Genomic DNA, 27,554 nt, shown 5'->3' on the forward strand with positions numbered 1-27,554 from the left:
GAGCATGTGCTCTATAATGACAAAATCAGGAGCGCTCACATCTCTAGGAAAAATAAAGATTGCAAAGAGCCTACTTAACCAAGGGGCAGCAGCGCCTTCTTTGAGCAAGGATAGATTCTTACTGTTTTAACTGAAAATTCTTGTGCATCAGATATTGGCAAAGAAGGGTTGCAGTCATCCATTGTTAGTACAGAAATAACCTGACAATATTGCAAAGAAGTAGAAAATTTAAATATAGACCTAATGCATTATGTATTCTAGTTCTATAAGGTACATGGCTATGTAAAATTATCGGATTGTTAGATAACTAATTATACTGTATTATTTCAAATTTTCCACATTTTACTTTGGGTTCTATGCCAAAGCTACAAATTAACTCTCTGTAGACCTTTCTGTGTGTGTGTGTGTGTGTGTGTGTGTGTGTGTGTGTGTGTGTGTGTGTGTTTCTACGAGTGAGGCAGTTACGGTAAGTCCCATTCTATTTAGTTTTGTGAAAAATGAATGCATCTGCATTTTTAGTGAATTTACTGATTATTTATTATAATTCTACTGAATGTACTGGTATTTTCTAAATATATTCTAGATTCTGGATTATAACACTCAATCATTTATTAATCATCAAGTGCTCCATGAATTCCTCTATGAGCCCTACAAAATACGGAAAGTCTCATCTATCCACTCCTCTCCTTTTCTCGATGAATATACCATCCCTTTTAAGCTTAGGACTAGTTTCATATTTCTTATCTACAGACTCACTTTCACTTCTCTTTCTTCACTAATTTCCCACTTTTTAAATCCTTTTCAACATTCTCAGCTTGCTTAAGGTATGGAGCTTAAAACGGAATTTATATTGAAGTGTTTACTCACTGACTTTCTAAAGCTATACATGCTAATGAGATCACTGACTCTTTTATAGTATTCACACAGACCAGGTTTAAATAGTGTGTTTAGGGAACCATGTGCTCTGTAATACTGCTGCGTTCCTGAGATGTGGGTTGGCTGATTCCCTCCATAAGGATCTTTCTTTGACTCCTGCCCCTTCCCACTTTAGAAAAAGCTGTTGAGAAACAGCAGTTATGTGCACGCGTGGCCGATGCTCAGGAGTCTTCAGGCAAACATCTCGATTCCTCTTCAGCGCTCACAAGCAGAGTTCCTGCCACTGTGTCATGAACACGATAATCCAGTGAAGGCAGCTCATGAAACAGATCTGTCTTTACACCAAAGGAAATGGTTATTTTACTAACTGTGAGCTTAATTCACTGTTATCTTAATGATATTGTTAATTTATTTCTGGATATATAATAGAACTTTTTTGGAAAGGCACGAGTTACTGTAATCTGTCTGCCAGACACCTTTTGTCATAATCTCAGCCCAGGAAGCTTGTCCATTTCAAATAACAAGTTCAGAATAAATCCTGCCCTCTGAGGCTCTATAGGCCTTTCATACACCCTGCCTCCTCTGTGTGTGGGAAGTTTTCTTTGCTTGCAACCCAGCCCCATATTGTGCGTCAGGACCTAAACCATGGCATCTGTTTGGAAAGAGAGGTTCCGTTCGTGAAGTGGGCTTTTAAATTTTCTTTTTAACATTTTTTTGAAGTGGGCTTTTACATTTACATTTCTTTAGGATGTATTTGGCCTCTGATAAAAGTTAGCTGATCATTCCGAAACGGATCCATACAATTTAAGATCTTGGAGACTCATCAAGGTTCACGGTTTGAGTCTCTGCTTGGTGCAGGGTCAGAGCCAGGTGGACTGCCTCCCACTGACCAAATCACCAGACGGTGCTTTGCAAACCTGAAGGCCATGGTACAAATTTCCAGTGAGAGGTCATGGAAGCTAAATTGCTCCCAGGGCACTGGAAATACAAAAGTACGTGAGGCTCCTTTGCAGGGGCCTGGAAGGGGAGGCAGCGGAGGAAAGAGTGTCACACTTACTATAAGTCCACAGGGAGAGTCCACTTCAGAGTCTTGAGAGCGGCTCATGTCAGGAAGGCTTGGAGATGAGGTACAAAGGATGGGCAGGAAGCAACAGGCTAAGGGATTTGTAAAGGACCTGGAAAGAAGAGTGTAGGTGTGGGGCCATGGAGAGCGTGGCGCGTTTAGTGACCACATCACTCTGCGTGGCCACAGGGCACAGTGTACGGATAGTGGTGGAGGAGTGAGGCTGGAGTGCTGAGCAGGGCAAGGTTGCAAAGCTCTGAGTTCACTAAGGAGCTTGAATTTTTCCCTGAGTGCTGTAGAGAGTCCCCGAGTGATTTAAGTGGAGTAGTGAAAGAACCGAGTTAATTTTACAAATGTTACTCTAACTGCAGTGTAAAGGACAACGTGGAGAAGGAGTTAGTGACTGAGGCACCAAGACAGGTCCATGGGTACCTTCATGCAGCCATCTAGGTGAGCTATGAGCTACGGTAATGATGATAGTGTCGATAGAAATCAAGAGATTTAAACAGGTGTGAGAGATATTTAGGAGGTAAGGTCATATGACTCGATGATTAAATAGTTATGGGAGAGAGCGGAAGGAGGTATCGAGGATGACGCCCAGGTTTCTTCCGTCTTACTTTTTCCTGAAGCGAAGATGATGATTTCCACTCTGGACATGTAAAGATTGAGATGTTAAAGTGTTGAGACAGAGGGGTTGGGGGAGGAGAGGGAAAAAGGAGATATGCATTGGAAATAAAGATTTAGGCTTCACTATTTCAAAGATGGTAATTGAATCATGACAGCAGACGATTGCCTAAAAAGAGTGTGTAGGAAGAAAGTTTAGAACAATGACCTGAGGGATAGCAATATTTTGGGGAGTGGCAAAAGAAACAGACAAATGACAATAACAAAAGAACAACAGATGAAGACTGAGAAGGGATGTCCAAAGGGTAATAGGAAAACCAGGATAAAATGGCGGCCCATAATCAAGGGTGCCAGCAATTGAAGAAGGAGTTTCAGCAATAGCGTTCAATGTTGCCAGGGGGTCAAATAAGAAACTATTTTAGCAGCTGGGTTTATCATCAGAGAGGCCGAGTTGCTTAGAACAGTTCGGGCTGACTCAAATCATACTAAGATGAGGAGGGAAAGGAAGATGTAACAAGGAAGGCGTTGAGCACCCGCAAAGCAAGGAACTAAGCTGGCTTTGTAGCTCTTGGTTAGTGCTAGAGACACACTGACAAATTCTTCTCTGGTTTTCCTTTTTTCCAAGCCCCACACAAATCATCTTTGGATGGGACCATTCTCTCAAGAAAGCTCAGTAGATGTGATGTGTGTTTCGTCATCTTTACCATCATGCACCTGTGGACCCCCATGATACCACATCTGACTAGCAGGTGGGCCTGGGCTGGCCCCACCGTTTTCAGACCAATTATCTCTCCTGTGAGGATTGAGCCTGGGGCTCTGGCATAGTATTGAGAATGATTTGGGTGGACTTGGAAATGTAGGGCAGCTTCAGGAAGCCAGAGGAGTTCTGAAGTTCAGGGTATTAGACCAAGTGTTATAACAGGATCCCAAAAGTGGGTCACCAACAGAAAATAGGAAGACATTTGCATTTTATTCAGGAAACAGAGCCAAGACATAGTCCTGGAGGACAAGGTGTGCTGACATTGTAAGTCTGGTAGATCAAGGCGCCTGGTCCTCAGTATACTGTTCATCTCTTAATATTTTTCCACAGGTGAGTTGGCTCATGCTTAGCAGGTTTGTTTTTTTCTTGTTTTCTTCTTAGAATACATCACTAGTTCCAATTTCTAGGTGCAATGTGCTTTAAACAGACACTGACACTGCTATAAAAGAAAGAAGACATCCCGATATATGAATGTGAAAATTCATTTTGACTTTCACCTCCACTTATAATTGTAGCAGCATGTGTTATTCATCAAAGAGCATTAGCCTGAGGCAGTTGCTATAGCAGACTATTGCTTACATAACCAATTATTTCACCCCCACATACTCAAAACTCAGGCCACTAACACTTTAGAGCCAACAGAAAAGGATCTCATAAAATGTATCAATATGTATTATAAATGTGAAAAAGAGTCAACCTTTACGAATACTTGGGGGAAAAGGGAAATCAACCTTCGCATATGAAGATGACAACTATTTTCAATACCTAACATTTTTCTTCATAATAAAAACCTGTAACCGACATGATTTTTTTTTTAGGAGGCTAACATGGATTTGTAATATAAATCTGCTACCTAGCTCTAAAACATAGACATAGATTTTGAAGAGGGAGGCACATATATTTAAGAGAAATGAGAATCCGGGACTCTGTTGAAGAAACAATAATGTTAGGCATTTTGTGAAAGGCTCTCCACAAAATTGGCCATGACCATGTGGAATTTCAGAACCAAGAGTAGTAATGAGACCCTTATGTGGTACATACCAACGGTCACTTATAATGGCAGTCCTGACAACCGTGATTACTCAGGGCACCGGGATCACTTCTAATAAGCACTATTGGTGACCATTTCAAGCTCGTCCTCATATCCACAGAAAGCGTGCCCATCCAGAGCCCCAGAGTGTAACATCACTTCCCACAGTAGGGGAACAAAGAACCCTCCCTTTGTCTATCTCCTGAGATTTTCAACTCAACCGTGCTTGGACCATTAGAATCCAAACTTTGCTGAACACTGAAAATTATCTTTGTTTTAAAAAATCACTCTCCATCAAGAGTCTAGAAATGGGGTCAGTAGGCCACAGCGCCCTTGGATTACCCCTCCTCTCTTCACACCTTCACATAGGCCTGCATCACTGAGGGGTGACACATGCCAAGAAGACCCAGAAGTCAGCCCGAGGGCCAAGTGGGGGTGAGTCGTTACAGCCCTCTGTGCAGAACGGCAAGGGATGTTTCAAAAGTGTAGTTCTGAAATGAAGTGACTTGCAAAAAAACAAGACACTATGTTAGGAATGTGTAATACTCGGGTGACGTCTTCCAATAATGTGGTGCATTATTGAAATGATGGCCCAGATGTCAGGGGTTCCGGTTTGCCATCAACTCTAACCTTTCCAGGCCCCAATTCTTACTTTAACGGGAGAGGCTCAGCCAGACAATCTCCAGGATCTTTCCACTCTGGAAGGCCATGCCTCGGCGACTGCAGAGAGCCAGACTTTTTCACATAGCCTTCACTTTCTACATCCTCTCAGACAAGTTCCTGTGACCAGGGTTCCCAATGAAAAAAAGCGCTGCTCTCCTGTAGAGACTTGAGTTCCATTTGTTGGCCACTCTAATCTCTCTGTAACTCAGTGTCTTTATTCGTAAAATATTTCCCAAACAGGTCTCAAAGATTTCATGAGGAAAACTAACACATGAGAAAATGCTTTGGGAGAAAAAGAGAAAAGTGTTACCCAAATATTAAGTAAAAATGATATTCTCACTGAAGCCATTTTAATAATTGAGTCTGTTCCTTTACTAGACTATAATTTGAGAATACTTCTGAGTAATGTATGGTGGGCAGTTGTCCAAGCAGTTTTTATATCTTCCACAGTCATTTCCAAGGGGTACAGAGCAGAGGTGAGTGTGTGGTTGAATGGTTCATTTGAATGTCCTTCATGAACATACGCATAATTCGCTGGCAAATGTTATCTGTTTCTACAGGCCCTCACTGAGGGGTGTGGGCGGATGAAGTTTAGTCATTCATTTGTCACCAGAGACCTTACACACATTCTTGTTCCTTCCCAAAATTATTGTTTGCATCTTGTAATCCTTTACACCCTGCAATGACACCACCTAGAAAAGCGAGTACTTAGTATTTCTCTCTGTAGGATCAAAGGCTAAGCCTTTATAAAAAAAGATTTCTGATTTTCCTTGTCACAGAGTTCTTATGAAAGGAGACAAGGATATTTATTTTTCATCATGTGCTTTTGTTTGAAAATCCTTTAGCACTTTTAAAAAATAAATCATCTTGTTTCTCTAGTTTTCTGCCAGCGAAAAACATCTAACTTTCTCAACCTCCCTCCCTTGAAAAATTCCAAAAGGGCGGTGGAAAGTATCTCAGAGCCATTTATTTCTCTCACTCTCCTAACTCAAGAATTATCTTAAGTTATCTTAGACTCTATTTTAATTTTTCCAGTTATGGAGAACTCAGGACCTCACACGGCAGTCCATTTTATTTCTGTACATCTCTTCTGGCTTTCCATACCAATGTTTACCTGTCTGTTTTGTCTCTTCACTTGATCCTCTAATTTCACATTTGAAAAGCTGTTGGCATCTGCACATAGCAGCAATCCCTTCAGATATTGAAGACAGCAGTAAGCACTTGACCTTCCTTTTACTACCCATGAAGGTTTTCCCAATAGCTTTTAGATATATTGCATCCCTGGAACTAAAAGTTTAGAAAATGTCTAAGATTCAAATGAGGAATCCTCCATTGCATTTCAAAAGTCTAGGACTTAGATCGTAGAGTTGATGACACAATGAAACCTGACCGGAGAGGTTATCGTCTCTTGGAAGATGCAGAATTCTGCCAGTAGTTCTACAAACCACGATCACTTCTCTTTAAAACTACTACTTGATATTTATAAAATCTGCTTTGATGACTTAGTAGTTTTTTAACTTGAAAATCTGCAACGGAGATATAGCTGAAATAGCATGAAATATAGCTGAAATAGAATAAAAATGGATCTGTTCCAGTTGGACGATGCTACCGAGCCTAATTGAAAAGAGGAGGTATATATTTATATCCCAAGAAACTTCGATATGCGATACCACATCGTCTGTGAGAGAAGAGAGGTTGTTTCTTAAGATAGAGTTTATAGGTACACGATGTGACTTCATATTCAGAAACCATTTCAATTTGAATCATTGTGCAAAAACAAACTGGAAGGAGAAATGGAGAACAAGGCCTGGCCTAGAAAAATACATGTGTGCAATTTTCTGGCATCTCACAGGGGTATTCCTTAAGAGAAAAGAGATAACTCTAATCTTTAGAATCCCAGAAATGCACAGAATGTAAGCTTTCTTTGTAATGGTAATTTATTTTTGTTAGAACTGTATACATAAACATACTCAATTTTCTCTACTACTTAACAAAAGGAAATCTAAACCAGGAATCACAAAGTAGGCACCGACCACTCTTGGATTACAGTTTATATCATAAATGTGATATTATCATATTACATATCATATTACACAAATATGAATGATATTTTGAAAAATATTTTCGATTTCTCCCAAAGTAAGGTCAGGGAACCATTGCATTTTTCTTTCTTCCAAGTCTGATGCTTTAAGCTTCTTTCTGATGGAACGACGTCACCTTCACCTGTGGTCCATGTCCCTCATTCATACATACATCCCACACCCACCATCTCCCGGTTGAAATTTAACAAATCTTAGGGGTTTCCTCAGTTATTGTAGTATTATTTTCTAGTACAGTTTCCAATGTACACTTTTATAAGTGTGCATTGTTCAAAAGACCTATTAGAATACTAATTATGTATATATTTTCCTACAGTTTAAATGGTGATTATGAATCATTGATGACAGTAAATAAAATTACTTTGAGCTATCTAAAATTATATCTGAATTTCACATGTGTCCCATTTCACCCCCATTGAAGCACCTTTGATCAAAGAGTGAAGCTTCATTTTGATCAAATTAGTAAAAAAGTTATGAATAAAAATGTAATGCAATCTTCCTTACACCAAATGGACATTGACTGGGCACATGTAATTTACCGCTGATTTCAGATGAATCAGAAAACGTCCTCATGGTTTCTTAAGTTCTTCTAAAAAAACATTTCTAATTAAACATGGCATAATTATGAAGAGTTCAGGATTTGGAATCTTACAGAATGTTGGTTTGAATTCTTGGTTTTTCACTTATTTTCATTACTAATTATTATTTGTATGTAAAACATGACTAATAATTACCTTCTATGTGGGCGCTGCAAAATACATGGGGGGAAAATGTAGGTAACTTGCTTAGAACAGGGTATGAGGTTGATAACTACTAGCTATTATTCTTGCTATTATTGTCAAGTATTTATGATCTTTTGTTGTGCATTTAATTGTAAACCATTCACTTGTCTGGTAGGACATAGTTGATGAAATCTTACCTGAATAGTATTAACTCTATGAACAGATTAAATAGAATCCATCAGTGCCAAGGTTTTTTGGAAATACCTGACTCAGAGATCTATATTGTAGATGGGTTACTTTTGTCATTGTGTGATTTGAGTTTAGGTTCAGCTTGTTTTATTATATTACAAAAAGAATTTTAATATTTATTCTTCCGAGATACCTATCAAAACCAAAGTCGTAATCATTTCATATTTTATTAAATTAAATAAACACTTAAATATTCATGTGCATCGCAACATCTCAAAGGTCCGATTTGTGGTTCTGATAAAGTTTCCTTCCTGTAGTCCTAACCACACCACAGCATGCTATGTCTGACCTAGGTTGGGTATTTCCAGGCGTTCGGAGGATAACATATTTAATGCATTTGATGTGAGCCATAAATGTAAACTCCCACTGCTACTTGTTCTATGCTTTGGGAGTTCAAGCTGTAAAGGGCATTGTCTGCACTGCGTTCAGGGCCATCGTTGTAAAGGACACAGCGCCATCTAGTGCCTATTGGAAGTATAGCTGGAGGGACTGCTCAGAGAACTGACTCACCATGCACACTGCAATAAGTAACTCCAGTGTATCAACGCAGTCCATTATCTCCTTTACTTTCTATATCACTGGATTTTGAAAACTTCAGGTCCTGCTTAACTCCACTGTTTTTCACATGAGCTGCATCAAATCAAACGCCATATTACCTTTTGTATTCTCTTAAAGGCTCAATCAAATAATGGGCGGCTCTGTTGTAGACTTGCATTGCTACATTTGTATCACTTGCAACTGACACTGTGTAAATACGTTTTGTCCAAATGAGAGTTTTTTTTATGATGCACTGGAAACTACAGTATGCTTGTCACAGCACAGCATGTTCTTTATTAGAGTCAGAACTGGTGTCATCCCGCCCTATTTTTGATTCTTCTCTTTTTTTTCAGATTGTCTACAAAGCCTGGCTATGTTCCCAGTACTTTGAAGTCGCACAGTTTAACTGCAGAAAGACCATTCCTTGCAAGCAATACTGTTTGGAGGTTCAGACGAGGTGTCCGTTTATATTGCCCGACAATGATGAAGTCATCTACGGAGGACTGTCCAGTTTCATCTGTACAGGTACAGTGCGCGCGGCAGGATTTTGTCACCCATCCTCTCATGCTGGTTTTCTTATGTGGTGTGTGTTTGCTTTGTTGCTCCCTTCTGCTGATATGCCTGGTAGTTTCCCAGGCTTTCTTTCATAGACGTTCTGAAAGCACTTGATTTGGAAATGCCACCTTCCCTGGAGCCTACCTGTGACCACAGTCATTAACTTTGGAAAAGGATAATTCCCAGAGTAAAATGTCAGCAATCATTAGACAGGCTTAAATTTGATTTAGGGTAGATTGGGTTCTGCCTGTATTGCCTTCGTATGACCTAAGAACAGATGATGTGATGAGGCCGGTAAATCGTGTTTCTTCTTCAAATTGTTAACAAGTTTACATCCCAAGTCTTTTTTCTGAGAACTGTTATGTTATTTTATCTTAAGGAAGTATCAAAACCATAAAGAAATGTCTACCTAAGGTATTCTTGTGTGTGTGTGTGTGTGTGTATGTATTAGAGCTACACAATAAAGTCCAAATACAATTTTATCTTATATTTCCCTTTAACAATGTCGACTTCTTTCAGCAAGTGACTCAGACTGGGAAAAACACCAATACCAGTGTTTGGTTTTTGGATATTTATAAGCATTGCATAACTTAGACATAGAATAAGACGTAACGGATAAGAGTAGATTGTTTTTTAAATAAATGGTGAGTGGACCAGTGAGAACATGATGCTTTGCCTGGTGGTGTGACCTTCAGAGCTGTTGCCCTATGTCCTCTTAGTAAGAAAGTTCTATGCAATGTCCTTATAACTGGATGGTTTGATTGTAGCCTGTTTCATTTTCAAGTTTTAAGAATAAAACACCATCATAATATCAAGAGACATGAAACCCCTCTTCTTACATTAAAGTGTATAAAACCTCTCTAAGATAAAGTGACATATTGAGATGCTCAATATGACATTTATCAAATTATTTGTAGATCACTTATTTACATGTCTATCTACTAGCCATACTGTTCTAAGTCCAAATGATAAGCTATCAAGAGACAGTCCACCGAAGTTCTCCAGTAAGAACCTGCCTAAAAGCTGGACCAGTATTTCTTATGCCGCCCAGCACTGCAGGAAGAACATCTGACTGAAGGTTAGGAGGCATGCACTTTCTTCCCAGTTTTACTATGCGTTCTCTCTGAGCCACCATGTCCTCATTACTAAATTAGCAATCACAATACTTTGAGGCATGTTTGCTGTAAGGGTTACAGACAAGGGAGGAGCACAAGACATGTCATCAAAAGGCCATAGCCTTTGTACATAAGAAAGCAATTTGTGGGATGTAAAGTGATTTACCAATCATTTTTGTTACTCCATTGATTTAATGTGAGACCATTTTTCATGCAGCTCCTCTCTGCTGGAAAACAGAGGGAGAGGGAAAGGGGAGTGGGGGGGAGGAGAGCAGGGGGAGGGGAGGAAGGAAGGAAGGAAGGGAGGAGGGAGGGAGGGAGGGAGGGAGGGAAGGGTATTAGTATTTTCTTCCTTTGAATCTGAGCCAAAAATTAACCAGACAAAGGTTTTTAATTACTTGACTTTCACATAAAATTTTCAATAGTCATCAAGATATGGCTTTCAACTCAATAATGATTTTAAGACTTTTGAGAAACTCATGGAATATTATGTAGTTTGTACGTTTGTTCATTCACATGCATATAGATATTTTTCCAAGAGGTCAGTAGCTTTCACCAGGTTCTCAAAGTAGACAGTGACCTTAAATGAAGGGTAAGGTAGTTGTCTTTCCCTGCCTTCTCCTGTTTCGGATCTTATATCTGAATGTATGAATCTAAAAAAAAAAGAGGTTTGAATGTTCATCCCTATTCCCTGAATGCTTTCAAGGCCATCAGAGACCTAAAGATGAGATTTAATCTCTTTCTGCAGGACATGAGTAGAACGTCCACCTTGCATTTTTAATTATCTTTGAGTTTTGTAAAATCAACTTTTTCATAGCCATAGCTATATCTAATCTTTTTGCAAAGACAGGGAAAGAGACGTCATTGGGTCCAGAGAAAAATGCCATCAACATTAGAAACTTCCTGGGAGAGCCTCATCACTGAATATTTGGGAACCTAGCACTTCTTTTGCTACAGTCAATGGGGCTCATGTTCTTTTTACTACTAAACTTCTCAAAAATGTGCAGATTGAATTCTGAAGGCATTTCACGCTTAAGTTCTGTAAAGTTTTTCAACAATAAAAAATACTAATTTTCAGATTGACCCCTTTTTCTAAAGTGTGACCCAGGCTCCTTGAAGAATTGCTGTTTATCTTGATAACAAGCAGGCGTCATTTCCCACCTTAGGTCAGAGATGTCCCTTGAGTTTTGCTGTTGGACCTGAACAGGAGAGATAGGTCTCATGATGCTAATCACTTGCTGCCTTGTGACTACTGATGAGGGTCCCCAAAACGGACCCCAGGACAGTCTCCTTCAGGGAAGGGGTTAGGCCAGAGGACAGCTCCCAGGGACCACTGGTTAAACCTATGGATCCAAGTGACTTGTCACATTTCTAGGGAAACCAGTAAAACTTTTATATTTGTTCCCAAACATTATCACACAATTTTTGGAGACTCAGCTCTTACAGATGGACATGAAGATCCAAATAACTCACCTTTTAGATAAGTTTGGAGTGAATATGAGTCATCTCAGATGACTTTATGCATTTTGAATGAAATGTCTTCTGTACTTAGGCAGAATTAGACCAAATATAGTAGAGAAACAGAAGTATTTTTCCTAATTTCCCAGTTTGCTGCAGATACCCTAAGCCACCCTGATGGCAGGCTTTGCATGTTCACAATTAGTAGCCAATCTGTTAGACTTCTTCCTCACCGAGAAAAAGCATAATGACAATCTCTAACCACAATTCTATTAAAAGGAATTCATCAAGTAGGTCGGTCTTCATGTTGCCTCCAGTAATTCCTCTCTTAAAAAAATAATAAATGGTTTTATTTCCATTTCATATGCTGAAAAATATAATCATTTATCATCAAGGGTTGAAGGAATAGATGGAGTTTCCTTCAAATTCAATGTATTTAGTTACAGTGAATTCCCTACTGTTGGAAATGCATCCGGTTCACAGCCTCCAGAAGGACAGAGACAGATCCCCCCTAAGAATCAACCTCAAAAACGTATTCAGTAAGCCCCTACCTACATATGACTCCTTGCCAGATGCTGCCCAAGTGAGGATAAATGTGGTTCAAGGTGCTACTTCCTGGTGACAAACCAGTGGTGTGGTGATGACTTTCCCTTAGCGTCTTCTGCATCCAGCCTTTTAAAGATTTAGAATTATAAGATGCCCAGGTCTTCTTCTCACATAAGCTTTTACTAGATATATACTGGTACTTAAGGATGCCTATCATAAAAACAATTTTTTTAATAAAATATTTTTTTAAATTAAAAAAAAAAAACTCCACATCTCAGCCCTTGGGATCAGTGAATCAATTAGAAGGTTCAGAACAGATAAAATTTATTTAAATAATCAATTTTTTTATAGTTTTGGTAACAGTTATTAGATTCAATATTTAGTGCATCGTTTCTTTTTTATGCTTATATTACTTACCTGTGTCCTAAATTTGAATGTTTAAAAATGTGTGTTTTGATAATCTCCTGCTTCATGTGCCCGTGCTATCTGAGGATGCCCTGTATCGCTGTGCAGCGTCTTTGATTGAGGACGGTACAGAAGGTCATTGACCAAATGTTCTAACCACAAACCCAGATAACAACAAGAGCCCCCTCCTTGTACGTTTCAGCTCTGCTTTCGTTTTAAGAGAGAAAGGAAAGAGACTTCGCCTGAGATGCCTCTTGTTTTCCTGTTAAAGAATAAAACCGACACATTACTGAAGGAGTGTTTGAAAAATGAATGAGGGATGAACTCCGAGGTGTTGTCAGGGTGAAACCTGTCACTTAATGCGAGTATTATTGAGCTAAATGTTTTCAGTGTGGGTTCTGTTCTCAAACCCAGTTTACATAATGCGCTGCGATCTTAGAAACCTGGTTTCCTTATCTCAAAAGTGAGGAGGTGGAGTCGTGTGTAGATTCCATTTGTCAGCCCATCGCTGTGGTAATTACACGGGTTTCCCCTCTGCACACTCCCTCCCCTTGTTCTAGAATCCCCTAGAGAGATGCTTGATTGCTTACCTGTAACAGTGAACCAACATTCAGCAAACAGAAGTGGCAGAGTATCACAGGCTGCGGGTGCTATGGTAACAAACGTTATGAAAATTTACCGTTTGATTGATAGATAAAATAGACTCGACATGATCTGCTGCTGTATTTTTCATAAAGAAATTATTGAAAGAAAAAGAAGAAAAGTTGGTCCACTGGGGGTTACTGACAATGGAGATAAAACATCTTTTAAGAATTCTATGTAAATTCTGCATTTCATTTTTTCAGCTGTGACAAGAATAAGGTTATGTTTCTGCCTCTTGGGGGAAAATACTGTGGGCTGCTGTTGGTGGTTACCCTGGCAGACCTAATAACGGTGTGATGGAGGGCGCGCGCCCTCTGGTGGCAAGACTGCTCTACTGCAGAGGATCCTAAGGAGATTTTTGACCCGCGGGCAAGAGAAGTAAAGAATCCGTTGAGAGAAAACGATGAGAGAAAATACTTATACATATTGATCAAATGAGAAAGGAATTTTTTAATGTTTGCTATCTCATAATTCACATGAGATAATTTACAACTATGAAAGATTATTTCCAAAATCCAGCTCTGACATGACTGAGGAGTTGATAATGATTTTTCTTTAAATAACATAACATAAAAGATTTTCTCATTAAAGGAGTGGAAAAATTTGCTACCCATAGATTTAAATGTGTACATCTGTGCTATTTTTAATTTCTGTATTTCCGCCAGTGTGTGAATATGTTTTATTATTTTCTAAAATGAAGAGGTTTCTAAAAACAGAATGATGAGTTAATAGTTTTAGCACAATTTGATGTCATACAAATGTCCTTTCATAAACATTATATATATGCCAAAACAGAAATGTGAAGTGTGAAGGGAGACAGTGTGGCCAGAATAAAATAAAGAAATACGAAAATAGGTTATTAAAAGAAAAACAAAAAAAATTGGTAGAGTGTAGTAACTTCGTGTGTTTGGGACACTTTCATCCATTAAAACACTGTATGCTGAGGTTTATTCAACTTCCTATGTTTAGACCTGAGCTCAGATCATTCACACTGGAGACTGTCTTCCTGGTTCCAGCTCCAGATGCATTCCCAACAGCTCAGCGCGCCTTGAGCAAGAGGACTTCAAGCAGGAAAGAGCCTGGAGGAGAAATGGGGACATCTGGACTCTGCCGCCAGTAGCTGTGTATGTTGGAAAGTCACGCCCCACAGAAGGTTTCGTTTTTCGTCTCTGCAAGTGACTGACAGTGCCGAGCCTCCAGAGTACTCACTCAGGCCACCAGGCTGTTGAGGGCTGGTCCTGAGTGAGATGGGGGCTTCCTCTGGGCCAGCGTGATGGGGCAGAAGTGCCGTCGCCCCAGAGGAGGACGCTTGCCCGCGTGGGTGGAGATGCCGTCTGGCTTCACGTCATCCTGAGTGACCCTTGCTAGAGAGCCAGGAAGCACTTGTGGATAAACTCATCTACCTACGGGGCTGCTGATAAAGTGGACCATCCCCTCCCACGCCTGTTCACCTAGACAAGCTTTGGGGAAATCCTAACGTAGTTCAAGTGGTGCTTCTTCGTTTGGTCTCTATACCAGAGCTAAGTGGAGAAATTAAAAAGGTTAGACCAGGGAGAGTTGAGATAACCATGCCTGGGGCATTTGCATGGCCTGGCGTTGAATCAGCCTGGAGAATATCCGGTGTTGATCACACTGAGCCCTGCCCCTGGCGCTGCAGGGGCCATGAAGGGCTGAGATCCGGGCCGTTTCCTGGCCAGTCACAGGAAGCTGAGCACTGCAGGTGGAAAGCTGAAAGCTGTCCTTTTTGATGCCACCTAGGGAAGATCTGCGTGACATTGCCCACAATTTCCTGTTAACCTGCAGCAGAAGTGACACTTAACTTTGTGTGACAGATATATCCAGTCCTCTCTGAACCCTCTAGGATGGACAGCCACCCTTCGCTCAAGCCAGACTGTTGAGTGCGACCCTGACAGAGGAGCAGAGCGGAGCGCCTGGACAGTGAGGTGGTTGGTCCGTGCTTAGGTGGGAGTGGATTTATGTTTAGAGATCTTCACTAGAGCAAGGACAGTGATGAAACACACACCAGTACGTTGGTTCCCCAGAACTCTACAGACGGATACCGCTCAGAAATGTTTACAAATTGGCATGGTAGCAGGTGAAGCAGTAAGCCAAAGGAACAGATCTAATTCTGGAAATTCAATTTAGGAAGGATAATTTGGGCAAAGAGAGATTTCCCAGAACAGGTGAAACCAAGTAGTTACCTACTTGGTCTGCAATTAAACATTTCTGTGAAGCATTTATCCCTACCTTGTAGCTGCTCTGGCTACCTCACTGCTTTGGACATTGCAATAACCTCACATGATTATAGGTTCAGTCAGTGTTAGAAGAAGCCTGAATTACAGAAGACATCTAGTTTGATGTTGCTTTTGCATAGGGTTAAACAGAGCCGCCCAATCGGCACCCCCACCTGTTACTGCTGAAACAAGGTCAGATCCACATTTCCTGGCTATTAGTCCAGCATTTGTATCACTTGTGGAACAGGAAATGACCAGTCAGTCCATCCTGAAGTTAACCTGTAAGCAAATGCTTCCTGACTGCAATACAGCTGCAGAAAGTTCGTCAGCAGGTAAGAGAGAAGATTGACACACAGCTCGCTGCCTGTGCAATGCCGTTTTCAGCAGCTCAGCAACCATGTCCGGGGTCCAGGAGATCATATATTACATTAAAAATGAACGTGACAAGTATATTCTACCTAGAACATTTTTTTCTGGTTAAACAAAGAACCGTCTGGCTCACTATTGTCTGAAAAACGTGCTAAGAAGGCTAACTTTTTCAGTCAGATTAGTCAGCAAGTTTTTTAAGATTGCATACATACAGACAAGTACGTCAGTGTTAAGGGTAAAAACAGAACCAAAGTTTCTAAAATGTTCATGTAAATAATATTGTGAATCTAAATGACCTTCTAATTTGTGTTCATCCATAAATGTATGTTTGTGTCCCATGAGGAAATAATGCATTCAATAAATTTAAAAATGGAAAATTCAACCTATTATTCTTAATTTTGAAATCTTGTCTTTTTGATAGTTTGGCTTGAAATTACCAGATGAGATGGTTATTGTTAGTCATAATTTCTAATTTATCAGGTAATCACAATGTCTACATTTTACAATTAGCACGTCTTTAGTGTGCAGTTTTCTTCAAATCAGTAAGATTTAGAACCTCAGTTTTAATACCCATGATGCAGTCATTGTTTAAAATAATTTTTGAAATTTTCTTTGGAAATCATTTTCATATTTCACAGCATTCTCGTTGTGCTTTGGGAGATTTATCTGTATGTGTGTTTGTGTGTGTGTGTGTGTGTGAATGTGTGTGCGTGTGTGTGTGTGTACACAGAGACATATAGCCATATATATTATATATAGTTAATTTGTATATAAAACTCACATATAATAAATACATTATGCATTTATAAACAACATAGCAATTGTCACATAATATAGGTAATTATCAGAGGAAATATTTTAGGTTTAAAATTTGAAAATCCGTTTTGAAGCATTGCTTTAAAATTAACTTTCAAAGCAGTTCCAAGGAAAAGAGAGTGTTTGATTTAGGAAAAGCAGCGCGGACGGAATAAATGTGTAACCTCCCCAAATGAAAGCTGGAAAATGCAAAGCCCAATTGAAAATAAAACTCCTAGAATGCTATTTTAAGACAACAGTTGTTGTTGCCTTTATTACCTTATTGTTTGTATTACCTTTCAGTCCCCAATGTGATATACTGTCACTTTATTGACCAATGTATGCTGTCAAAAGCATGATCAAATCAGGCAGACAGCCTGAAAGCACTGACTTTACCAGAGGCACTGGTCCCTCTAAGAGTTCTCATGGGAACCTTCATTCTTGTTCCCTCCTTTACCAAATATTTCATTATCAGAAGAGGAAAAAAGCTTTGTTGGGGTTGACTCGGGAGCATTTTGCCCTGATTCAGTCTTGCTTAGTGTAAGTGGGCTTGGAAAGCCCCTGGAAATCCAACTTCCTCCTTCCAACTTTGGAAACAAATATTGCAAGGGAAATTAAAGTAACTCCAATGACAGGAGAAATAATTGTTCCGAGATAAGATCTGTTTCTTACTGCATCCTGAATCCTTCTTACAGAGATCATCTAAACATGTAGGGTGCCTTTCTGAACTGTGAAGAACCAAAGACTATTACCTTTGATCCCTTCTCAAGTCTGTTCTATATGCTTGTAAGTGGATAAACCAATATTTCTACCAACAGTATCATATTTTAAAGGCCAGTTTTCAGGAACTGGACTCAAAGCCAAAACACAATAGCGCTCAACAACCATCTCTGCTCCTGCAATGGAATATGCTTGAACATTAATTTTAACTGTATCCCCCTACCCCTACCTCCACTGCTTTTCTGTCTCTTACTTTGAAAATAGAGTTGCCACCCAATGCATACATGAATAGGAGCTAAATCATGTGACCACACTAACATCACTGGAACTGAAGCAACTGATATATACGAGGTCTGACAATTAAGTTCACGAACTTGTTGCAACGCTGTTGCTAACCTTTTTTGATATCAGAGGGGATTATTCATTATGAACTTGTACCAGCTGGACAAAGAGTTAACCAAGTTTACCATTTGGAAGTGCTGAAAAGGCTGCATGAAAAAGATGAAAATGACCTGAACTTTTCACCAATCCATGGCTCTTGCATCACGACAATGCACCAGCTCACACGGCACTGTCTGTGAGGGAGTTTTTAGCCAGGAAACAAATAACTGTATTGGAACACCCTCCCTACTCTCCTGATCTGGCCCCCAATGACTTCTTTCTTTACTCGAATATAAAGGAAATATTGAAAGGAAGACATTTTGATGACATTCAGGACATCAAGGGTAATACAACAACAGCCCTGATGGCCATTCCAGAAAAAGAGCTCCAAAATTGCTTTGAAGGGTGGACTAGGCGCTGGCATTGGTGCATATCTTCGAAGGTGACTGTAGTGATATTCAGCAATGAGGTATGTAGCACTTTTTTTTAGGATGAGTTCATGACCTTCATAGTCAGACACTTAAATTGTTGTACACTTAAAATAAATAAATTGTGTTTACTTATTTCTGAATTGGCAATACGGGCATATTGCACAAAATTTGAAAGATACTACAGAGTGAAAATTAGCCAAATCCTTCCCTAGTCTCACTGGCAGTTATCCGTTAGAGATTTATCACAATTTCATCAGTTCCTAATTGATGGCTATTTAGATGATATCTAATCTAAATCCAATTCGGCAAGGATCATTTCCTACTCTTGCGATGTTAGCTAAAGGATAAACACTGTACCAAGAGGTGGACTAGCTGTATCTGTGCATTTAGTATTGGGAAGATACTTGCCATGCAGCCCATTCTGGGCACCGATCGTATCCTTCTACCCAAGTGCAAATGTCCTTAGGTGGGTCCCTAAGCTATTACATGGAGCTAGATTTGACCTTTGTTGTCCCATCATCCCCCACCACCTCACTGATCACCATTTCCCATTTGGAAACCCAGCAAGCATTCCAAAATGCCAGCCGATGTGTGTGTTCCCTTTGCCTAGCATACTCTTCGCTCAAGTCTTCACCTGGCTCATCCTTTAGCAACCATCATTCCATTAAGAGGTCTTCCCAGACACCCCAAGTCTGGATTGGGAACCTATGTGCCTATAGCATCTGGTACTTCAGCTCCATAGCACTTACCACGATGTGGCTGGCTGTCTTTTTTCCCTCTCTCAGTGAATTGCATTAGGGTAAGATCTCCCCTGGGGCTGTATCCCCAGGGCCCACAAAAGTGCCTGACACATAGTGTTCAATAAACAAATATGGAATGAATTTATTAATGGGTAACAGCCCAAAGGAATCTATGGGGTTCCCTGATATCAGCAAGAAGAGGCCCTCCAAGGCAGGGGAGAGGCTCAGTGGGGCAGGATGGTGTAGGTAATGGCCGGCAGAACTGCCAGGTGCTTTCTGCCTGTATCCACCTGTCAGAGATATTAGGAGGATTTACACAAAAGGGAGTTGAGAGTTGGATGCACTGTAACAAAACGTCCCCCCCTTGGAGTCGATAAGAACATTAACATTTCACTTTAAAGCCATTTTGTCCCTCACATTCCATCCTCTCATCACATGCCTTGTAATGATTCATGTTGAGTCAAATTCAGACCATGATCCTGCACCCTGCAAGATGCGACTGGAATACTGGGACTTGAGAAAACAAAAAAGCCTAAGTAACGATGTGACCTTTCACCTTATAGGATTTATATTTTAAATGGTATCCCAACCTGAGTGTCATGCGTTGAGTTGTGGAACCCCCCTCAAACTCATATGTTGAGGGCCTAACCCCCGGTACCTGAGAATGTGACCTTGTTTGAAAATAGGGTGTTTATGGAGGTTATTAAGTTAACATGAGGCCATTAGGATGGGCCCTAATCCGGTACTGATTAATGTATGTATTAATTTGCTAGGCTAAAATTTCCTGTCTCATAGTTTCTAGAGACCAGCAGCCCAAGATCAAAACATTGATAGGGTTTATTTTTCCAGAAGACCCTTCCTGTGCCTCCTTCTTGTTGTCTTCACATGGCCTTCCCTTTTTGTGTGTGCCTCTGGTATCCGTTTGTCCTCATTTCCTGTTTCTATATGAACACCAATCAGATTGGATTAGAGCCCACCTTAAAGACCTCATTTTAACTTAATCACTTCTTTAAAGTCCCTATCTCCAAATACAGTCACTTTTTTATGTACTTTGAGGAAGTTAGGGTTTCAACATACCAATTTTTGAGGACACAGTTCATCCCACAGCAGTGTACTTATGAAAAGGGGAAATTTGGGCACACAGACACACACAGAGGGGAGACAACGTGAAGATACACAGGAAGAAGATGGCTGTCTACAAATTGACCTTGCCAACACCCCGCTTTGGATGTCCAGCTTCCAGAACCATGAGACCATTAATTTCTATTGTATAAGCCACCTAGTCTGTTGTATTCTGTTACAGCAGCTCGGAGCAATGCCTGGCAATTTTGAAACAAAACAGATATATCCAATATTGTTTGTTCAAGAACAGAATAATGTCTAACTCTTATATGAAGACAAATTTTTCGTACTTCAAAGTTTTAGAGGATTATAGGAGAGGAAGCAATAAAAAGGAATTATACAGGCAACAAGAGAGCTCAGCCAAGAGGATTTAGAAGATAATAATTATGTAGAGAGAATAGTAATGAAGAAAAAAGACTGTTAACCTATGCAGGTCATTTTTAATGATAAAATAAAATTATTTTGGTAAATTTCATGGATCTCCTTTTGAAGGAATTTAGAACCACAATTTCAATGCTGTTGTGTGTGCTGTGTCCGAGTTCATGGTTCAATCACCATGAATAGAAGATTTTAAACCAGAGTCTGAAAATCCTTCATCTCAGGAAACTGCACTTAGTGAATTTTTATTTGGGAAAGTCTGTTGTACTTTCTGCTCAATATTGCTGTGAACCTAAAACTGCTCTAAAAAATCAAGCTTATTGAAAAGCAGGAAAAGTTAAAAAAAAAACAAAACTCAAGCCAAATAAACTTTCTATCTCTAGATAAATTGTCTTTTATTTGGAATTATGTTTATTCTAATTATTTCTAGCCCACTCTCGTGGTGTTAGAAGGAAATACAGACTAATTGATTTATATAAAATTTTACAAAATTTGTGGGTAGTTTTCAAATTCTAAATCTTAATCTTCACAAAAAGAATGGTTTATCTCTATGTTCATTTCTATTATTCTTTCCACAAAGAGATAACTTTTGAAAAGCATGAAAAAAACTTTTAATCAATAAAAGCATCAAATTTACTCAATATCATGAGCTCCATCAATTAGCACAAAAGAAGCAAACATGAGCATATAATTAGGGGAAACTCCAGGTGTAGTCATGGAGTTTTAGAGCTGAAAAGAACCGAGTTGTTACCCAGCTCTCTTGGGTGGGCTTCGCTTTTGGTCCTGGACTGCTAAAGAGAAGTCAGATGTCTTGGACTGGCTTGTTGAGGATGGATATGGTAACCACTTCAACATGTTTGCAGGAGTGAAGGAGTAGGAAGGGGGTTTCTTGACTCATATTTGTCCAACATGATAGCTCAACAATTACATCTAACAGATAAGAAAACTGAAGATTAGAGACATTAAGTAGCTTCCCCGAGTTCACACAAAGGCCAGCCACAGAAGCCAACACATCTGACTTCCTTTCTAGCATAGTTCATTGCTCTTTTGTACTATTGCTTTCCACCAGAACTTTATTTTGTAACTGGAGTAGCTGACCTTCCCTTATTTGTGACTTTCTCATTACGAGCTTGACTCCAGAGGGTCATAAACTCTTCGTGCTTTTATTATAAAATGGCTGCTATACTAGAGAGAAATGCCTAAGAATACATATGGTGGATGTATATAAAACTGTATTGTCTATGTTCTTTCCCCCTAAGTATTTTCTCTTGCATTCTCACTCATTCAACAAAAATTTGCTAAAGACCCATTGCATTAGTTTTCTATTGGTGCCTTAATAAATTGCCACACACTTAGTGGTTTAAAACAACACAGATATATTATCTCACAGTTCTGCATGTCAGAAGTGGGACAGAGATCTCACCAGGCTGAAAGCAAGGTGCCCACAGGCTGTGTTCCTTCTGGAGGCTCCGGGAGAAGATCTGGTACCTGGTCATCCAGATTGTTGGCAGAATTCCGTTCCTTGCTATTATAGGACCAAGATCCCTGTTTTTTTGCTGACTGTCAACCAAGGACAGCTCCCTTCTAGAAGCCACCACATTCCTTGGTTTGTGGCTCTCTCCTTCCATGTTCAAAGTCAGCAATGAAGGAGTGAGTTGTTCACCCATCACATCTCTGTTACCCACTATTTTGGCTCCTTCCCTTTTTAAGAGCTGGTGTAATTAGATTAGTCTCACCTCCATAATCCATGATAATTTTAAGGTAGGCTAATAAGCAACCTTAATTCCATCTGCACCCTTCTTCTTGTTTGCCATGTTACAAGATATTCACAGGTTCTGGGGGTGAGGATGCAGACATCTTGGGGGTCATCATTTTGCTTCCCACATCTGTTATGTACCAGGCATTGTGCTAGATGATGGTGGAAAGAAAAGGATTAAAAAACATGGTTCATAACCTAAGAAACACATGTTCATCTGCAGAAGTAAGTAAATTAAATAAATGCTAGACTGGAGGCATAACATGTAAAGTATTAACATGTGTAAAGGAGGAAAGGAATAATCTACTATATGTCCGTAACTTCTCTGGGATGCAAGTATGGAGAGTGTTATTATCACAAATTTACAGAGGTGAAAAGGGAATACTGAGAAACTATGTTTCCCCAGGTTTAAACAGATTATTTCCAAAACAAAGATAAAATCCATGATGAGGCTTTAATTCATAGCGTCCAGGCTACCTTACTGTGTATACATGTCACTACCACTATTATTATAGCTACTCCCAGCATTATTATTGGCTACTAACTGTGAGTGCTGAGCATGTGAAAGACATTCAGCGAAGCACTGGAGATACATCTTCGCGAAATCTCTGTGAAGAGAGTTTCTGTGTTGGTGAGGACTCTTGCAAATGGCAGACACCCAACTAAAACAGACTTATCAAAAAGAGAATTTACTGGTTCATATAATTGAAAAGTCCAGAGATAAACATCAGGGTATATTATTCATTAGATATATGGATAAATGTAAATAAGTTGACATTGAGGTCAGACAATTAAGTTTGCGAACTAATCCTAGAAAAAGTGCTACATACCTCCTTGCTGAATATCACTATGGTCACCTTCGAAGTACTCCCCTTGGGAAGCTATGCATCGATGCCAGCGCCTATTCAACCCTTCAAAGCAATTTTGGAATGCTTTTTCTGGAATGGCCATCAGAGCTGTTGTCATATTACCCTTGATGTCCTGAATGTCATAAAAAAGTCTTCCTTTTAATATTTCCTTCATCTTTGGGTAAAGAAAGAAGTCACTGGGGGCCAGATCAGGTGAGTAGGGACGGTGTTCCAATACAATTATTTGTTTACTGCTAAAAACTTCTTCACAGACAGCGCCGTGTGAGCTGGTGCATTGTCGTGATGCAAGAGCCATGAATTGTTGGAGAAAAGTTCAGGTTGTCTAACTTTTCACACAGCCTTTTCAGCACTTCCGCACAGTAAGCTTGATTAACTGTCCAGTTGGTACAAATTCATAATGAATAATCCTTCTGATATCAAAAAAGGTTAGCAACATCATTGCAACAAGTTCGCGAACTTAATTGTCCAAACTCATATGTAGATTTATTGATGTCTAGAAATACATGGGGGAGTTAGATATAGATATGGGTATATCTGTCTCTAATTCTAGCTCCAGCTCTAACATTAGTTCTTTCTCCCTAGTTCTGAGCTCTATTTTGTTGTTGTTTTTGTTAGTTGACTTCATCAGCAGATAAAGATTTATAAACTCAGTTTAGAAACTGCAGCAGAGAGAGATCACCTCATTCCCAACCATTTTCGCAGAAGTCCTGTGTTAGAGCCCTGCAGCCTTAAGGCACATGCCCACCCTTGAGCAATCGCTGTTACCAGGGGAACGGTCAGTTAGGTTAGTCTGACGCCCTCCTTCTTGTGGGAGGGGTTCAGCAGCCCCACCTACACTGCACCCATCGACTGGGAGAGGACTATTCCCCCAAATAAAATCTGGGTGTTGTTCCCAGAAAGGGTAATGGGTGGTTCCTAAACTAAGCAACAGCTGCCCACTGCACTCCATACCCCTGTCACCAAGGAGACCAAGGAAGCCCTCATGAATTTCCTAGCAGGGCCGCGCTGGCCAGGGCCCAGGGAAAGCCCAGAGCAGCCTCAACTTAAATGCAGGGCTTACTGTTCCTGTGCCGCCAACGTCAGAGAAAAAATGCTTCTCTTTGAAAATGTAACCATTTTGGTCAAATATCTTAAACACCCACAGCTACTTTCTGTCAAGTAACATTTATTGTTATATTTATATTAGTAAATGTATGCTTAATCATTTTAAAGCATTTAGTAGGTGCACATATGCAAAAAGAAAATAAGAAAAACCATACTCTACCACTGAGAAGAAAACATTTTATACCATGAATCAAGTGCTTCGAATTATTGAATATGCTTCTATAATATTTAATATTTTCATCATAATACAGTATATGAGCATCAATGGCATATGTATTACTAATTGTATGACTTATTTGCATTTTTTGTTATATTAAAAAAATGCTGCTATGAACATATATGCATACTGATTTCCATGAACTTCTGATTTATTTCCTTAAACTCATGGAATTGGACTTGGAAGGTAGACGGGCAATTAAAGCTTTAGGCTCTTAATATTTATTGCCCCAAACTTGGAAAGTTTATAACAATGTAGATTCTCCTCAGCAGTGTATTATATCACTTGTTTTGTCTGTAAGTGTCAAGTGGAGGAAACGCATGGAGCCCAACTTCCCAACACATTGGCTTGTATTGTATTGTCTCTGGGAGATATAAATTTCCAAAACTAATTTTCATTATTCTTCATATTTTCTGTTTAATAGGTCTACACACACACACACACACACACACACACACACACACACACATTTAAATGTAATCAGTATGTTTAAACGTAATCAGCAGTAGACAGTAGCTATCTAAACTATTGAAAGAATGATTGTTTTGTCATTATACAGAAGAGATATAGGTCACTCAAATAAGAATTGTAACTGAATGTTAAATCCTGTTATTTTTCAACAAAATAAAAAAGAGAGAATGATTTCCTGGTATTGTATCTCTGTCACTTTAAATTCATTTTTTTGGTTAATTAGCCACCATTGTCACAATTCTTTGCATTGTGTTAAAACTTGAGTCTTGTTTCATCAGTGGCAGGTGTAAACCAATGACCCTAGAGGGAAACCGTCAGGGAGAAAAATCATAGAAAGAATTCAAGATGCCATTGGATGAAATGAATCATAATTATTCAACTCTATCTGGCCTAGTAAGGGGAATTAGCAATTGATGTGCTGCTGCCTGAGACGTTCCCTTTAACAACTGACCTGCCAGCATCTCACTCAGTGGAGAATATGTATGACTATAAAACACAACTTTATATTTAACAGAAGAGTGCATTCTGATAAGTGATATATTCTTTTTATTTTTTTTGAACATTGCTAAGGTATGAACTTTGCTATTAGATAAATATAGTTAATAATACAAGCTACCGTTTACTGAGTACTTTATAATGTGCCAAGTATTTTGCTATGACTTAGGCAGTGTTATTTTTGCCATTGTATGGATCAAGAAACTGAGGCTCAAAGAGTGCTAGACTAATCGGGGGGGGGGATCACTGCATAAATTATATAAATATCTGACCACTATGCTGTACACCTGAAACTGATAGATTCTTCAAATGCAACTACACTCCATCTCCCAAGCCCCTACCTGCCTGCCAATACTGTCACTGATTCCAATGTTTTTGTGATTTCTTTTAAAAAATTGTCACATTACTTTATTTTCATTTGAATGTCCTACTTCAAATGTTGAAACTACTGAAAGTCAATTAAATTCAAACCTGACAAATAAAGGTAGCTAGTCATTCTAGTTAACATTCTTTTCGTTAAATTTCATATTGACTCTAAAGTATTGAGACTGATTTTCTTATCTGGTCCACAAACTTTTCTAGAATATTTGCTTTTCTTTAGAGTTAGTATATTTCCAACTTAATTTTTGGCATTTGTTTTAGGTAAAAACATTTTGATTAAAATCACAACTGTTTTTGTTCACATTTAATGTTTCAAAAGCTGGTGCATCACATTAGGAAAGTGATTTTCCCTTAACTCATTGAAAAGAAAGCATATTTTTGAAGTCAGGGTCTATTTATGAGGTGTTTACATGCCTTGAAACCATTAACGTGTGTCTGTGTATGCATGAGTGTACACAGACGCTGGCATCATTTTGTACGTATTCTGTGATTACCCAGAAAGCCTGGTTTTCTCTTTAGAAAGAAAAGCAGGAAATGTTGTTCGTACTCTAAATACATTGATGGATCAAAGCATTAGCAAAACTGTCTCTTCAATTACAACTTGTGGTTTGAGATACTGCAGCCACAGAATTATTTACATAGTTTCCTGTTTTCAAGGATATTTCCTTTACAGAGCCATAGTTACCCAGGATTTCCAAATTAAAAAAAGACTGGGGTATATACTAAACAATGACACTGATTTACAATATGTGAGCCCTACCATGCCATTTCACAGAGAAAAATAAATAGGAATAGAACATAATAGGTGATGTTCATAACAAGAAACATACAATTTTCTTTATATGGCTTCTAGAGCAACAATGCTGAACTAGCTATCGCTCAACAGGAAGTCACAGAAACATCCCATGAGAGAGATCCAATTTTTTCACATCCCCCTGTACTGTAGATTCACATGGCACACTTTAACATATTTCTATGAATGTTTTAATGTACTTCATGAAATTCCTTTAAACATTCCCTCCTTCTTTGAGAGCAATCTAACTGGAACAGTGAAAGCATCTTGCAACAATAATTGCTTCATAGTGATGGAAGAGAAAGAGTTGAGACTTTTTTTATTCCTTTCTCAGGTGACTCTCTTATCAGCGCCACCTGGAGTCCCTGGTACTTGATAACTGAGAGCAGGAGGATGGGCGAGTCTTTCTGTCCCACCAATACCCACTGTCTTGAACCCTGCATTGTTTCAATGCTCAGTGCAGATGCAAACAGCTGCACTCTAATTTGCTAAGCCCTCCTCCAATAATCCATATGGCTTTCCTCCACACCACACTATAAAGTCTTCATGAAGGCAGCCATCAAAGGATTCATTAGGGATGGGGTGGAAAATCAAATGATATATTTGGTGAGTGTGTATTTTCTTTTCCCATTACCTATTTCTTTTTCTATTTTCCAGAATAAATTTTTCATAATTGAAAATATCACTGTGAGCATTGGGGGGAAATAACAATGTGAAATGTGATATTTAACAGCACTTGTTAGGTTTCTGTTTAGATTATATTTTCTCTTGCTTCAGACAGTCTTTGTTCTACTGAAATGCTGGAAAATTTTGGGACCCACTGTTGAGGAAATTCTCTGCTTAGCTTCAAATTATTTCAAATGCCCAATTTATTCCTCAACTTAGTTTATGGTCTTAATGAATGAGTGAATTATCTATAGAACATCTCTGCCATTTTATTGTGGGTCTTTGATT

At 39.2% G+C, this 27,554-nt stretch overlaps 1 protein-coding gene across 6 annotated transcripts in view; it reads left to right on the forward strand.

Moving 5' to 3' along the window:
- NALF1 (NALCN channel auxiliary factor 1) overlaps positions 1–27,554 on the forward strand; it is a 628,625-nt gene that overhangs the window by 584,671 nt on the left and 16,400 nt on the right. For 2 of the 6 annotated variants that reach the window (XM_019662430.1, XM_019662425.1), the window contains exon 2: positions 8,977–9,148. In XM_019662430.1, the coding sequence (XP_019517975.1) occupies positions 8,977–9,148 (172 nt within the window). Of the gene's footprint in view, positions 1–8,976; positions 9,149–10,123; positions 10,214–13,547; positions 13,727–14,313; positions 16,316–27,554 lie in introns of those variants that run through there. The other 4 variants (XM_019662426.1, XM_019662428.1, XM_019662429.1 and 1 more) reach the window with 4 other exon arrangements.

The sequence above is a fragment of the Hipposideros armiger genome, unplaced genomic scaffold (assembly GCF_001890085.2).
Source record: "Hipposideros armiger isolate ML-2016 unplaced genomic scaffold, ASM189008v1 scaffold_376, whole genome shotgun sequence".
Lineage (NCBI taxonomy): Eukaryota > Metazoa > Chordata > Mammalia > Chiroptera > Hipposideridae > Hipposideros > Hipposideros armiger.